This window comes from Melospiza melodia, chromosome Z, assembly GCF_035770615.1.
Source record: "Melospiza melodia melodia isolate bMelMel2 chromosome Z, bMelMel2.pri, whole genome shotgun sequence".
Classification (NCBI taxonomy): Eukaryota; Metazoa; Chordata; class Aves; order Passeriformes; family Passerellidae; genus Melospiza; species Melospiza melodia.
Genome location: NC_086226.1, coordinates 12,364,142 through 12,379,951, shown reverse-complemented (window position 1 = coordinate 12,379,951; position 15,810 = coordinate 12,364,142). Strand labels below are relative to the sequence as shown.

At 44.6% G+C, this 15,810-nt stretch overlaps 1 protein-coding gene across 5 annotated transcripts in view; it reads right to left on the bottom strand.

The window, feature by feature from the left end:
* Positions 1 to 2,780, bottom strand: part of EGFLAM (EGF like, fibronectin type III and laminin G domains) — a 76,536-nt gene extending 73,756 nt beyond the window's left edge. For 3 of the 5 annotated variants that reach the window (XM_063180138.1, XM_063180139.1, XM_063180140.1), the window contains exon 1: positions 2,672 to 2,756. Coding sequence is in view for 2 of the 5 variants with exons in the window: in XM_063180135.1 (XP_063036205.1) it covers positions 2,672 to 2,780 (109 nt within the window). In the remaining 3 variants the exon portion in view is untranslated. Of the gene's footprint in view, positions 1 to 2,671 lie in introns of all 5 variants that reach the window. The other 2 variants (XM_063180135.1, XM_063180136.1) reach the window with 1 other exon arrangement.
* Positions 2,781 to 15,810: the final 13,030 nt, after the last annotated feature.

Genomic DNA, 15,810 nt, shown 5'->3' with positions numbered 1-15,810 from the left:
AGCTATACTATTCACCACACGGTGTCTAAGGATTTCTTTTAAGCCCTTCCCAAAGGGTCTGTCATCCCATTTTCTTGTCTCCAGAAAATGTATTATGTAACTGTAAATAAATGTTCAAATTATTTTAGCAGTCATCAGAATCTCTTGTATTTGAGTAGGACAGCCCTTTCCCCTGAAGATTAATTTAAGAAGGTGCATTTGTGGCCATTTTACTACATATTTTTAACTTCACAAACAGATTTCTCACTTTGCTGCTTTCTTGGGATTACAGAACTGGTCTTTGTAAACTAAATCCTGAACTGAAACCTGAGAAAAAATGGAGATCCATTTTACTCCCTTTTTTCTTTTGATCCACAGGACCTCAAATTCAGCTTCTGTTATTGAAGATCAATTGGTTTTATGACTTCTCTCTTGATATAACCTCTTCCTGTCACCTCAGTTAAAATTCCTGTACAAGTCTCACTTCTATCCATATTAAAAGGGCAAAATTTAAAAAAAAAAAAAACCTAAAGAACTTTTTACTATCTTATCTCTTCTTTACTCACTGAATGTGTAATTTTGTATGTGTGAGCAAATTATAGCTCTTTTCCACTCTTAACTACCCAGCATACGATATGCTGCAAAACAAGGCAGAGGTGTTCCAGCTGCTTGAAACTACACCTGTTCTGAGTGTTTTTGTTTTGAGGGCAACATTTCATAGTAAGGACCCGGTCATGGCATGCTTGGGAGCCCTCAATTCCAACAGTCCCCACAAAATACAGATGGGATTTAAATCATATATATATATATATATATATATATATATATATATATATACACTGCACACAATCTCTGTGGGGGGTCTCCCTCTGCAAGTCTTGTTACAAGTGGATTTTCAAATGTTTGTACAGATTTTGAAAAAATTTTGCCCAATAAAACTCATTACTTCTTATACAGCAAAAGAAGAAAGAAACGAATGATTGAATCAGTAGGTGAATCTGAAGCGTGTTATAAAAAATTAACATAAAAATGCGTGCTAAAAAAAGTAAGGTAAACACAGTACAAACTTATTAATTAATTTCCTTCACAACACTACAGTTAAATTTCCAAGCTTTAAGCCGTTTTAATTTAATGCACAGAAATACATTTTCCCCAGGTCTGCCATTCTCCTGTGACTAGAGGGAAACACATGTAACAGTATGTTACAGTGAAAGAATATCTTAACATATTCACATATTTGCCTCCCCAGCTCCACATATCCAGTATTTTTAATGCAAACTGCTAATCATTTCATTCACAACGTCTGTCTGCCTAATTTCCTCAAGTACTTAATGGTGGCTATTATGACAACCAAGGATCATGGGACTAGATCCCTAAGAGACAAGGTCAGACCAGTAAAATTAGCCATCTGTCCAGTAAGGGTTTTAAGCTCAGGCTGTATTTAAGTATTAAGTTTCCAACTGTACAGGCACTTGTTTTCTTCTCATATGAGCAAGAAAAGGCACAATAGTGATTCTAAAAACCAGCAATAAAAATCTTTCAATACTGTGGGATAGATACAGAAAAGATCTAAAGCTTCAAACATTTTGTGAGATGAGGCAGAACTTACTAAACTTTTTGTATTTTCAGCTGAACTGATCTCAGTGAACTTAGTGATAAGAGCCAGTGCTGGTCACAGACTCCAGGACAGTCCCAGTGCTTGAGACAGTCCCAGGCATTGTTATCTTCTCTTAGCACCGCAATTCGTAAAGTATACAGAATGTCAAACTTCACCATGCACTATGTCTCATCTTATTGTTTACATTTTACCTTACTGTTTCATATGCTGCAGACTGTAAAAGGGTTTTAGCAGACTCGGGGTTTTAACTTTCAACCTCTCAGGGCTGTGCAGGACCTCCTTGATCAGCGCAAACCTCCCCTCGACAGCCGCGGGCACTCCCGCAGGACACGGGCAGCGCTCAGCCGGGAGCAGGACCCGGAGGCACACAACCACATCATGCTTGGTACACGACAGCTGCATTTCTGGGACAAAAGCATTGCTTCTCTGGTCATTTTTCTTTCACATGTACTACTCTGTGTCTTAGGTAAATCGCTGCCACACATACCAATGTCACAGCCGCGGACAGCCTTCCCGACAGGTCACCCCTGACTGCTTAGGGGTTCACCTGGCTTCTAACTCTGCTCACGCCGCACCGCAGGTAACGGCATCCAGGGAAAACCGGATAAAATTTCCGCCAATTTCTTCCGCAGTAGCTGCAGCCTGGTCCTGGTTTGTAAACCGAGCGCACCCACCGGCACTGGGCGCAAGGAGGGAGGGAAGGGGTCCCACACCGACCCGACGGGTTATACACCGACCCGACGGGTTATACACCGACCCGACGGGTTATACACCGATCCGACGGGTTATACACAGACCCGGCAACTTGGCGGGTCCCTGCCATTGCCTGGGCATCCTCTGTTCCCCGTGCCAGGGCGGCAGGGGCTCCCAGCGAAGGGCGAGGAGCGGCGGACGCCCCGCCGGGCTCCCGGGCGAGCTCCCTGACCGGCCCGACCTGCGGCGCTGCCCGCTGCCCACCCGGGCCCCGGGGCTGCCTGTGCCGAGCCGGGGCAGCCCCAGCGCCCAAGGGAACTCCGCCGGTGGGAGCGGGTCGCGGGGCAGGCATCGCTCGTCTGCCGCCGCCGCCCGTCCTACCTTGCCGGCGGGGGATGTTCCTGCGCGGCGTGGCCGCACAGCCGATGCACGAAGCCAGGAGCAGCACCACGGCGAGGCAGCGGCCGTGACAGCCGCCCGGCACCTCCATGTGCGCCGAGTCCCCCCGCCCGAGAGAGCGCGGAGCTGGGGCCGCTGGCCGCGGGCGAGGGGCGCCGGCGCCCTGCCGGGAGCGGAGCGGAGCCGGGGCGGCGAGCAGCGGACAGCGGGGCTGGGACGAGCGCCGGGCAGGGCGGGGAGGGACGGAGGGAAGGGGGGAGGAGGCTGGCTCCGGCCCTTTGATGGGATTACGGCCGCTCGGAGCGGGGCACGGCTCGGCGCCTCCCCCCGGGGCGCCGCCCGCCCCAGCCCCGCCGGAGGGGTCGCGGCGTCCCCTGCCGGGAGACCCCGTGCCCGCGGGGCCGCTCGGCGGCGCGGCCCTGCCCTCAGGAGCCACCCTGGGTACAGCGGGGCCCTGTGTCACCCCTGGGAGCAGCGGGGCCCTGTGTCACCCTGGGTACAGCGTGTCACCCCTGGGAGCAGCGGGGCCCTGTGTCACCCTGGGTGCAGCGTGTCACCCCTGGGAGCAGCGGGGCCCTGTGTCACCCTGGGTACAGCGTGTCACCCCTGGGTACCTGGGGCCCTGTGTCACCCCTGGGTGCAGCGTGTCACCCCTGGGAGCAGCGGGGCCCTGTGTCACCCCTGGGTGCAGCGTGTCACCCCTGGGTACCTGGGGCCCTGTGTCACCCCTGGGTGCAGCGTGTCACCCCTGGGTACCTGGGGCCCTGTGTCACCCTGGGTACAGCGTGTCACCCCTGGGTACCTGGGGCCCTGTGTCACCCCTGGGTACAGCGTGTCACCCCTGGGTACCTGGGGCCCTGTGTCACCCTGGGTGCAGCGTGTCACCCCTGGGTACCTGGGGCCCTGTGTCACTCTGGGTACAGCGTGTCACCCCTGGGTACCTGGGGCCCTGTGTCACCCCTGGGTGCAGCGTGTCACCCCTGGGTACCTGGGGCCCTGTGTCACCCCTGGGTACAGTGTGTCACCCCTGGGTACCTGGGGCCCTGTGTCACCCTGGGTACAGCGTGTCACCCCTGGGTACCTGGGGCCCTGTGTCACCCCTGGGTACAGCGTGTCACCCCTGGGTACCTGGGGCCCTGTGTCACTCTGGGTACAGCGTGTCACCCCTGGGTACCTGGGGCCCTGTGTCACCCCTGGGTACAGCGTGTCACCCCTGGGTACCTGGGGCCCTGTGTCACCCCTGGGTACAGCGTGTCACCCCTGGGTACCTGGGGCCCTGTGTCACCCTGGGTGCAGCGTGTCACCCCTGGGTACCTGGGGCCCTGTGTCACCCCTGGGTACAGCGTGTCACCCCTGGGTACCTGGGGCCCTGTGTCACCCCTGGGTACAGCGTGTCACCCCTGGGTACCTGGGGCCCTGTGTCACCCCTGGGTACAGCGTGTCACCCCTGGGTACCTGGGGCCCTGTGTCACCCTGGGTGCAGCGTGTCACCCCTGGGTACCTGGGGCCCTGTGTCACCCCTGGGTACAGCGTGTCACCCCTGGGTACCTGGGGCCCTGTGTCACCCCTGGGTACAGCGTGTCACCCCTGGGTACCTGGGGCCCTGTGTCACCCCTGGGTGCAGCGTGTCACCCCTGGGTACCTGGGGCCCTGTGTCACCCCTGGGTACAGCGTGTCACCCCTGGGTACCTGGGGCCCTGTGTCACCCCTGGGTGCAGCGTGTCACCCCTGCCTCAGCGGGGACCCCTGCTCATTCCTGCCCCCCGGCCCGTTCCGCCCGACGGGACCCCAGCCCCGGGGCTGCTCGCCCCGGGGAGCATCGGCGTTTGACGCGGGTTTCCTCCTTTTTCTTTCCCCCGAAGGTACGGGGCTGAAATGCTAGCCAGCTGCTGGGCCGAAGGCGAAGCTAGGAAGAGGATTTGGTGAGGAAATTGTTGCTGAATTAAGAGGATAAATTAAGTTTAATCCTCCCCCCCCCAGATGGAGGCTGAGACCTATCCAGCCACTCAGACTAATATAGAAACCCCCGTGGAGATTAGAGGGGATGGGGAGGGCAGGGGGAGGAAGGCAAAGGGATGTGCCGGAGTTTGACCATACGAGAAAAAAAACTGAGATAAACAAGAAATCCGAGGCATCTCTTCAGAGCAATGAAACATTGGTGGGATGAAGGACTAAGTCCATTTGGTTCAGTATCCCGTCTTTGAAATTTAAAAGAGAGAAGGAAGTGCAGAAACTTTGTATTAACAGACATGAGATTATCTGTCCTCTGCTCCAGGTCTCATCCTAAGCTTGGTTAGTTAGAGATCAGTATAAACCCTGAAACACCAGAGTTGTTATGTCTTGAGGGTTCGTGTGGGCTTTGGTTTGGAAATTTGCTTCATTTGTTTATTTTGCTCTTTGCTTTGATAACTTTCAGTGGGTTTGATGTCCATATAAATTATGTATGTTTACACAGCCTCTTTGTGAATCTGTAAAACTGATACTCTGTTCAATGAGTTCCATGCTGTAATTTTATGACATGTGGAGAAAAACCAGGAAGAGATAAGAAGAAAAACTGTCTCTCTGTGGGAGCAATGCTGATATAGGAAAATAAGGAAATCTGTATCTTTTTAGGGTATGAGAGGAGGCAAGGAAATGGTGATGAAGTCCTTTTGGACAGAAAATCAGAGGAAGGGATCCTGTAAAAGTACTGCAAGTACCTCGTGAAGTTGTTGGAGGCAACAACTTTTAATCAAAACCTTTACAGGAGACAGTGGAGAGGACAGCCCTTGCCTGCCTCAGGAAAGGAGAGGAGACAGAAACCTGGTCCCCTTAGAAAGGGCATCATCCAAGCTTGAGAGTGATCACTGCCAGGAGAATATGCTCGAGGCTACAGGAATTAATGATGAGGAGTAGTTTTGTTAGCATGATTGGGATGCCAGTGGTGTGTCTGTCTCACACTCTTATCAGCCTGCCTTTGCAGAGACAGAGGAATTGCAGTACATGTGGGAGAGCTGCAGGACTCATGGCAGGAATTCCTGGCAAGGTCAGTAACAGTGGTGTGCTAAGAAACTGCAGTTCACAGGGCAGAGAATGAGCTCTGGACTCCATATTTGCCCAAAAGGCACATGGACTGCTCACTCCTTGGCAAAAATGGCAAGCAGATCACAGCCAAGGGTGGAGAAAAGCAAAGCCTGTCCTTTATATACACTCCAAGTAATTGTGGTTTGTACAGTGTGCTGTCATCAAATTCATTACAATTTCTGCTTTTCTTCTAGCTTGATCACCTTCCTCCCTCCCTTCACTCCCCCACTGCCTTCCTCTGACTTTCTTTTCTGGCAGTACTCATAATAACCACTGTGGTTTGTCTTCTCACATATGCCCATCTACCCAAAGTGTTCTGTGATTAAGTTGTAGTTGGACATATTGAGGGCAAAATGATTGGAACACCAAAGTTGATACTGCTGAGTTTCAGGCAGTTATAAGATTCAGACAGATTTTGTAATTTTAATTACAGTTTTAGGAGATTATCTCTGCAGCCATGCAAGTTGGCAACTTGCCTTCTGCTGTGATGGAGCAGGATATTCAGTTCTGGATGTATGGAGAAGTGCTCTTCCTGAAAATCCGACCAACAAAGGTAATCCACCACAAGCCTGGTGAATTCCCTCTAAATAACAACACAATTCCCAGTAGCTTTCTCACTGGTAAGATTTTTACACTCTCCTCATTGGCATAGTCCCTGTTGTCTTCCAGTAGCATACTGATTAACATTAATAAAACTTGGCACACATTTGTTAATGCAACCTCTATCAGAGGGAAAAGCATTTTGGTAGAGTATATAGAATTAAAGCTTAGAATTCTGTTTAAAGGATAAACATATGCATTGCTGTTCACTGATCTGGGAGATGGCAAGATGAGTGAAGACTTACGTGAACTTCTGACAGTGCTGAGTTTTGGGAGGTTTGACTGTTGCTGAGTTTTGTGCCTGTCTCAGACCATCTTGTGAGATAGTGCATCATCTTACAGACAAAAAATTACCTTTATCATGGAGGAGTGTGTTGTACCAGAAAAGCACAGTTGCCATTGTTACCTCTTGTCAGCATATTCTTCCAGTTGCCTCTCCTTGTCTTTACCTGAAATTTGTTCTGTCTGGATTTGGCTTTAATCAGTGGTCTGCCATTTGATTCAGCCTCAGAGCCACCTCTATACCAGTGATGAGATTTTTGCTTTGTTCCAGAGAATATGCAAAATATCCTTCAGGTGCCTGGTTCTCCAGTGGATGTAAATAATTGTTGATAAGGACTGAGACACAGTCTTTCAAAAGCCCATAAACCCAGGAGTCTAGTGGTGGTGGAGGCAATTTTCCATCTGTATCTCCACCACCACAGAAGATGCTGACTAAGCCAGCACGTGAATTTGGATATACTAGCCCTGTGTTCAGGTTGAATATTCCATTCTTTCTCTTGCTCTGTAGCTCTGGGAAGGAATCGGACTCCAGTCCACATAGTTTCTTACTCATTGAAGCAAAGGGATACAACACAGACAATTTTCCTCTCACCTCTTTTCCTTAAGAGGCAATGCATGTGCATACAGCAATAGGGATGCAAGGAATGATGTCCTGGGAAGGCAGGAGAGAGTGTGTCTCCTACTTCTATGTACTCAGACCCTTCTAAAAGCTCCACATCCAGAAGGATCAACTCATCAACCTGATTCAGCTTGCATCTCCATTAGCCTGTTATATCAACATGGGATTTCCAAGTGCTGGAATCTAGAGCCACCCCTTTTCCTTGAAAAGGTAAAAATAGATACAAATGCAAAGCACTAAATTTTCAAGCATGGCCATAACCTCCCTTTCAGGTTTTGGAGGTCCAGTGTAGCAGGACTTCATTTTTTGGGTAAATTTCAAAGTTGGCACATCAGGACTCTAAGAAACAAAGTGTGTTTAGTAGGCATCTAGAACATTATTCATTCATAGTTAAAAATAGATCCCCACTCTTATTTTCAACACCTGATTTTACAATAAATCACTGTGGAAGGGATCTAAAACAGGATGTTTACCCCAAAACTATTTAGTAGAAGCAAGGAAACCTTTGTTTGTGGGCAGTTGAGTGAGCAGATGAGAGGCTGGGGAGCAGAAGAATCTGGCCAGTGAGGTGATTCATGGGGGTTGGAGGGTCTCGTCTTTGCCTTGGAGCTTGTCTTCACTTGAATCAGGAGTGTAAATTTATAACATTTCCAGAGTTGTTGAACATGTGAATACATTTAGTCCAGAATAGGATTAAAATAAAAACAGTGAAAAAGTCTTTTGAGATAGAAGTGTAAAAATGGTGGCATCTCATGTTGAAATGGGATATTTTGTACCTTTATAAATCTTTTTATGATAAGAGTATAGGGGGCAGATTAAGACATTTGGAATCTGGACATTTTCATTATTATGAAGAATGGATTATTTTCTCATGAATTAAAGCTTTAAAAATTCTGTTGTTCTCCCTCTTTTTTTTTTTTCTTAATAATCAGCATTTTTTAAAAGACAACTTCCAAATATGTAGCATTGTGTCTATTTGTTCATGATCCACTATAGACTTTTGTCAGGAGTTTTCCATAGGTTCTTCTTAAAGGAAGAGTGTAAACTTTTGACCTATTAAGGTCCTTTTAGTATGCCAAGGTCACTCTATCTGTTTTACCATCCTGGTATTTATTCCAATGAGATACTGATTAAGAGGTTTACCAATCTGTATATGTGTTGAATAGAATTATATAGAAGAAAAGATCTTTTTATTGACTTTGGTAACTTTATATATTTATGGAAAATGGAAGGACTATTACTTACTAGTTTTCAAAATTAAACCTCAAAAATGTCATATCACTTAAAACCAGCAAACTTTAATTTAGCAAGTCATATTTTGTTTTATAGCAATAACAAGCAAACCAATGGTAATTTGTATGTTATTATTAAATTAGAAACGAGTGATGTTTAATAAATTAATATATGTGTTTCTTCTACTAATCTTTATAGTAAATAATTGCCTAACTTTCAAAATGCCATAGATGTGCATAGAGTGCATATGACAATATCTCACTTAAAGCCATAACTCTTCTGCATAAACTGGTTTTTCCTGGCTTAACTAAAAGGTGTCTTGAGTAGAGCTTCTTTCAGCCAATGTACATCTGAACAAGTTAGGAAGTTCAGGCTGCCCAACAAACTCAAGGGTCATGGAAACTAGTTTTCCTGCAGAGTTGGTAGGGCTTCTTCCTTAGCATATTATTAGGAAACACATAATGATCTATGTGAATTTAAACTACATTGAAACAGTGAAGGGATGAGTTCATCCAATAGGTTCTTAGCTTCTGACACTATCAACTTATTTTGGATCTGGATCTCAACTGAGCCTTCAAGGCTCTTTCTTTCTTTCTTTATGTTTTCCATAAGACAGTCTATGAAGTCCTGATTTAATTCATTTAAGGGAAGGAACCCAAAACAATCCCTGCCTGCCATTTACTCATATCTCACTATAGAAACAACTGTACATCAGAGACATACTACACATGGACAGGTACTAAATGCTGAAAAAACAAGACCAAACATCATCAGCCTTCTCTTGTCACATAAATAAATATTTTACATATATTTATTGCCCAGACTGATGAACTTCAAACCATCAGCTTCACCAAGGGCTCAGATTCTTTCTGCCCTCCCTTGTCTCTCATATGGACTGGCTGTAGCATTGCCAGAAGCACACATGAGAATCTGCAAGCAATGACTGTGCTACAGAGAAGAGAGTCTTTACAACCTTCATTCATGTGCTGTCAGCTCTTTCTCCCAACCTCCCTGCCCCCTGCTGTGCTCTGGGCTATTTTTTGGTCCCTCCATCTCTTTGCTTGCTATGACATTTCAGGATGGTTTTACTAAATACATTTCACAGGTTACTTTGTTCCTTGTACTCCATCAGGACTTACAAACCACAGCCAGGACCTGTAGCTCTACACTCAGAGACCAGGACATTACATAGAAAGGCCTTGTTGTGCCCCAGACTTCCAAGCATGCCACAAGTAAATGCTGAGAACAAAAGTGGGGAACGGGAGGATGATGAGCAACAAGAAAAATCGTGGTCACAGCCCTGCAGTCATCTGGCCAGCACAAAACATTGCATTGCTCATTGTTGTCTCACTCTTTTGCCCTCACTAATTTTCACTTTTTATGTCACATTTGTACTTATCATATTATCAAGGGTTCTTCCCTAACACACTATACATTTTTTATTAGTCACGCTTTGCAGTATATTTATAATTAGATCATCTATATTTATAATTTATAATAATTTATAATGAAGAACTGGTATGCATTACACTGCTAAAAAAATAGGATTACATGCTATAAACTATAGGTCTTCTGTTTGTGGGCCGACTTTGTTACTTTGTTTAAAATTTAAAATAAATGTGATTAGGAGTGTGCACAATCACTCATTTGTGCCAGCACTCCAAAATGGATGTTGTAGTCTATGTGTTCAAATGCAAAAATGTAATCCTCTAGTTTCTTTTGGTAAATATTACTTTTTCTGACTCTTGTAGCAACGAATTTGACAGCTCCTCTGTCATAGATTAGGGTTTCAGTGTGCTACAGAGGTCCAAAGTAAGCTCCAAAGATTGTTCAATCTAAATAAATTTAACTACAAGATTGGAAGATTCTTAAGCAAAGGAGCCCCATGGAAATGGGGCCCAGCAACATGTGGTAGCTTGTGAGAGCCAAATCTGACACTTGTTATTTAGAAAGATATTTAGTTATTCTTTCTGTCAGAATTGTTTGTGGATTTGTAGGTTCCTGGTTTAATAACCTTATTTTCCTTCTCCTTTCTTCTTCCTTGGTTGTGTTTTGGTAAGGTGAGGAAAGCATTGTTTTGAACTCAGACACTCTTTACAGTGTCCTTTATTCAACTCATAAAGAAATAGCAGAAGGACAAGGACCAAAATACAAAAAAAAGTCACTTAAGAATATGAGCATATTTTTATACATCTCTCTCATCCTTTCACCTCAAATAAGTCAATAATTCCAGTTTATTGCTGGTGATTTAGCAGAGCAAGATCTCCTCTTGTCAAGTCAGTTCGTTGGACTAATGGTAAATGCAATGAAAAGCAGCAGAAGGAAGAAATGTGGTCTTTTATAAACTTGATGTTGCTTTAGACACTCATAAAGTTTACATGCATCAAATATTAAATATTTATTATTTGTAAGTGTGGGAGGTGTTGGAAAAATGATGGGTTTTTTGTCTTTTCTGTTTATGATAACAATATAATGAAAAATGAATGATCCACAATGCTTTGAGGAGCTCAGGGCTTCCTATTTGTTTTTCCATTTCAGTCCTTCTGCTGCTCTCAAAAAAAAGTGACTTCAAAGATTGTCTTTCATTGTTTTTTCTGTTTAATATGATATGTACCATCTCCCCACTCTCTCATCTGTTAACTTCACAAACTATGTATAACTCCTGCTTAGGATATAATTTGCCAGGATATTTTTCCCACGTTTGTGATCAGAATTCCAGAATCACAGGACGGGTCAGGTAGGAAGGGGCACTCTGGGTCATCTGGTCCAATCCCCTGCCCAAGCAGGGCCATCCCAGAGCACACGGCACAGGATTGCATCAAAAAAAATGGGGTATCTCCAGAGAGGGAGACTCCACAGACTCTGTGGGCAAACTGTTCCAGTGCTGGGGCACTGCACACTAAAGTTCTTCCCAATGTTCAGGTGGAATTTCCCGTGCACCTCTCACTGCCCCTTGCCTCTGTTCTTTTGCTCAGCAGCACTGAACAGAGCCTGGTCCCTGCTCTGACCCCTCCTGCAGTCTCTGACAGACACTGATGGGGTGCCCTCTCAGTTATCCCCTTTCAAGGCTGACAGGATCAATTCTCTCAGCCTTTCCTCATAATGGAGATGCTCCAATCCCCTGATCACCTATGTAGCTCTCTGCTGGACCCACTCGAGGAGCTCCATGTCTCTGTTGTGCTCCAGAGAGCAGCGCTGAGCACAGACTCCAAGGTGAGACCTCACCAGAGCTGAGTGGCAGGGCAGGATCACCTCCCTTGAATTTCTGGCTGTGCTCTTCCAAAGGCAGCCAGGATTCTGTTGGCCTTCCTGGCCACACGGGCACAGCTGCTCATGCACAGTTTGGTGTGCACCAGGAGCCCCAGCTCCTGCTCCACAGAGCTGCTTCCCACCAGGCTGGGCCCCAGCCTGTGCTGGTACCCAGGGCTGTTCCTCCCCAGGGGCAGGACCCTGCATTTGCCCTCAAAGAATTTCAAACTGTTCTTGTCTGTCTATCTTTCCTACCTGTCAAGGCTCTTCTGAGGACTGTGCAACACTCTGGGGTCCCATCCACTCCTCCCTTCTTCCTTGCCAGAGAGGGCACTAAAAGATGAATTTGCAGAAGGAATGACATTTCTGGGAAGGTCATTGAAGACATGGAAGACCAAAAGATCTACTTGCTCATTTTCACTCAGTCATTCTCTTCTCCTCCTTCCATAGAGAAATATAAGCACTGGAGGAAAAAGCAAAAGTTTTAATAAGATGAATTTTTATTTCCAAGTCAAGGAGAAAACTGCTGAATGAGTGTCATGTACCTTGTAGGAGCCACGGTCTTGAGTGTTCCAACATTATTTCCATAGCTATAACATCATGTACTAGTTTACCTATTGAACCTGCCATTAAAAACCCTCTTGTAGGTATCACATGGTCTCCAAGTTTGCATGAATATAAAAAATAAGAGGTGTCCAGCTAAGTTTGATCATTGATTCATCTAAGATCTTCTTTCTCTGTCTCTTTCCAAAGATCACTGAAAACTTCACTTGTCACACATTATTCACTGTCTTGAAACACAGAGAAAATACCATAGAGATTAACTCCAGCTGTCTTGCAGCTTTACAAGCCTCTAAGGAGTTTTTAAAAATCATAATTTTTGAAGATATACTTAAAAGCACTTTTTAGTATTTGCCCTAGCAGAGTAGTAATGTTTATATAAAAATAGCTGGTAGCAAGGTCCAGCCAATAAACCATAAAGGCACCAACAGCACTAGGGTAGGATTAGAAGGTGAATAAGTTGTGAAACCTTTTAACTTTTTCTTTTTTTTAACTAAGAAGATTTAAAAAAATATGATGTGTTATTTATTTCACAAAATATTTTATTTATTTCACTTAACTCAATCTGATCTTACATCTTTCTTGTCATTATAAAAGCCTCCTGCTTGTGCAAATATGAAAACAGTGGGTTACTGAGGTACTCATCCTAAAATCGTGATTCTTATTTTTAGGCTGAAAGATGTTTGAAACAAGACAACAATTTCCTTTTGCTTACCTGCATAGGGTAATATCTAGGTTCCATAAAATTCTAGAGGGACAAGTTCAACTGTGGCTACCAAGGGCCACTGCTTGGTGGCAGTCACTAGTACAGCACTGCCCAGACTAACATAAGGGATCTGGGAGATTCTTTGTTTCTCCAAGAGCACAAGACCAAATGAACTCTTGAGCAGTCACAGAGCAGCAGATTTTATGGGGTAGGAAATGTCATCATTCATTTTATTTATGTTTATAATGACTATGTTGTGGATCCATATTTCAGGTTCCAAGTTTCTTGGCGGGCTGCAAAGTCCAAGGGAAATGGGGCTGATCTGTAATGCAGGAGATGAAGGAACTGTTCCATTGACGCAGCATAACTGTGAAGGTGACTGATGGTCTCTGTGCAGGGCAGCTGTGCACTCACATCACATGTGATATCCATGCTATGTAAAACTGTAAAATCCATTCATGGATTTTACATATCCATGCTATGTAAAACTCTCTCAAGCCTGGGTCAGTTGTGCTGCCTTCTGGCGTGTTCATGCATCTCCCTTTCCTTTGACTTTTAAATTCAAGGCCAAATTGTTCCAGCACAGTTTTCTAATGCCAAGGCAGTTTTGACATGCATCTCCACCCAACAGTCCTGTTATATTGCAGAGTGGGATACTATGTTCCTGTCCCAATGTCCATCTTGAGCTTGTTTTCAAAAACTTTCCACTCCAGTTTCAATGCTGACCACCTTGCCATTTGCTTCTCTGGTACCCACTGCTGAGACCCAAGTGCAGAGCAAAGTCACTGTGAGGCAGTAGTTTTGCACTTGAAGTTATGCATTAATTTGGCCAGCTGTCTCCTTGCCAATGGACAAAGCAATTTATTTTCTCTCAGAGACAGGGAACAGAATGGTATATTCAGCTTGTAATTAGAATATGAGTTCTCCATCTGATTTAGCATTTTTTGTTATGGGTCTAATACAAATAAGACACTTTGTAACTTAGACCACATGGTTCTGGAAATCTTATTAATGGAATTGCCTTACTGGACTGGAACCAAAGCTGGTAAAGTCAACTGAAAACCTTTTAGTGACTTCGGTGGATTTTGCACTTGTCAGATGAATGTCGAGGTGTTCAGGCATGATTTTTAATAGCTCAGTGCTTGGGGATACATGAAGCTACAACCATGCTATTCCTACTCTAGGCAAAAAAGGGCAGCAGTTGGGAAACACCACTTTGTATTCTGATTTATGCACATATGTAGGACTTTGTATCCAGCTTCCAAAAAGTGTGGAGGTCTCAGAGCTACACTGCTCTTGTGTAAGAGCAAAAGTTTTGTGTAGTCTTAGTGAGAAGAGAAACCTGATGTGGACACTGTAAGAACCCATCAAATTTACTTTTTAACAAAAAGTTAAAAAGCAACAAATTATGTGTTGGCTTACAAGACAGGAGAGAGGAAGCCATTGACCCAGCTCCCTAAAGACTGCCCTATTTCTTCAGATGCACAAGCTACAGATTATTAGGGTTTCCTAAACAGTCTTAATATCTGCACAGACATGCTGTAACAAGGACAGTTAACCTAAGGCTGAACTAAAACAGCTGTAATATTGAACAAAAAAAAGAGCTAAAAGGGAAAAATAAAATGTTTGTTGCTTTTTTTCAATATTCTTTTATAGGAATTGAGAACTTCATGTTTTTGAGAGACTTCCTTACTATGAGCCACATCTTTTTAAAATTGTTTTGAATTGTAGTACTCTTAAATATTATCATTTCAGTGGTACTACCGTGGCTTTAACCAGGTTTTCCTTTCAGAAACACATGTCTGTGTGCGTGGTCTAGTGCCTACTCTGCTGGTATAAGGAGCATGTGTACTGGGTGGGATATGGATTCTTAATGAGTGTCATCTGCTCTGCTCCTTCATTAGGCCTGATTCCAAGGGATTGTGAAAATGTGCAAAAGTCCTTAAATTCTGTCCAGATAAAAATTTCCAGACAGAACAAGAATAGCCAGAAAAATGGCTGCTCTAACTACATTGGATAGTGCCTCTTTCATGTTTATGTTCTAGTAAGCAATGAGCTCTATCAATATTAGATAAACCACCTTCTTTGTAGAAGGAAGTAAATACTGACTTTTACACAATTTGAAAGCAAAAATACAACAGCTTATACTCAGAGTAATCTGTCCACCTCTACCTATATGTATGGAGCTATTCTGGATTTATAGTACCATTTTTCAGTTCAGGATCATTTTTCAGGTCAGGCTCAAGACAGAGCAGTGATAAAGGGCACATACATAACTTTAGATTAAGTAGAGTGAACCAGGCTGTATTTCTCTATTCTAGTTACTAAAGGACCCTCCAAATAATAGAGAAAAATCTCATAGACACTGGGTGCAGGATGTCCAGGGATTTTATTAAGAGGAGATACCAAGTAATTTTTTGCTCTGTAACTCTAAGCTCATTGTTTTGTATCAAATTGCCATAGCAACAAATGCCACCTGTATCTTTGCTTTGCAACCATGTTTCCTGAGGTCACTTTGCTGCTGCCAAACACACAGATGACCAATAAGGATATAAATGTATGTCCCCTTTACATCAGCTATATTATATTTTGTAATTTATTAGGTCAGGTCCTTTGTTGATTTGAGTCAGGGCAGCTCCTAGGATGCTCCACCAGCTTCAGAAAAACATTGCCTCTCACAGTCACCAAGGGTCTGTCCCTAGCACATTACCTTATAGCAGTAAGGGCAGAAGGGACAGCCAGCTCATGAAATAGGATTCCAGTGTTTATGTAGCCTGTGTTTTCCAAACCTTTCTTTGAAGTCATCAA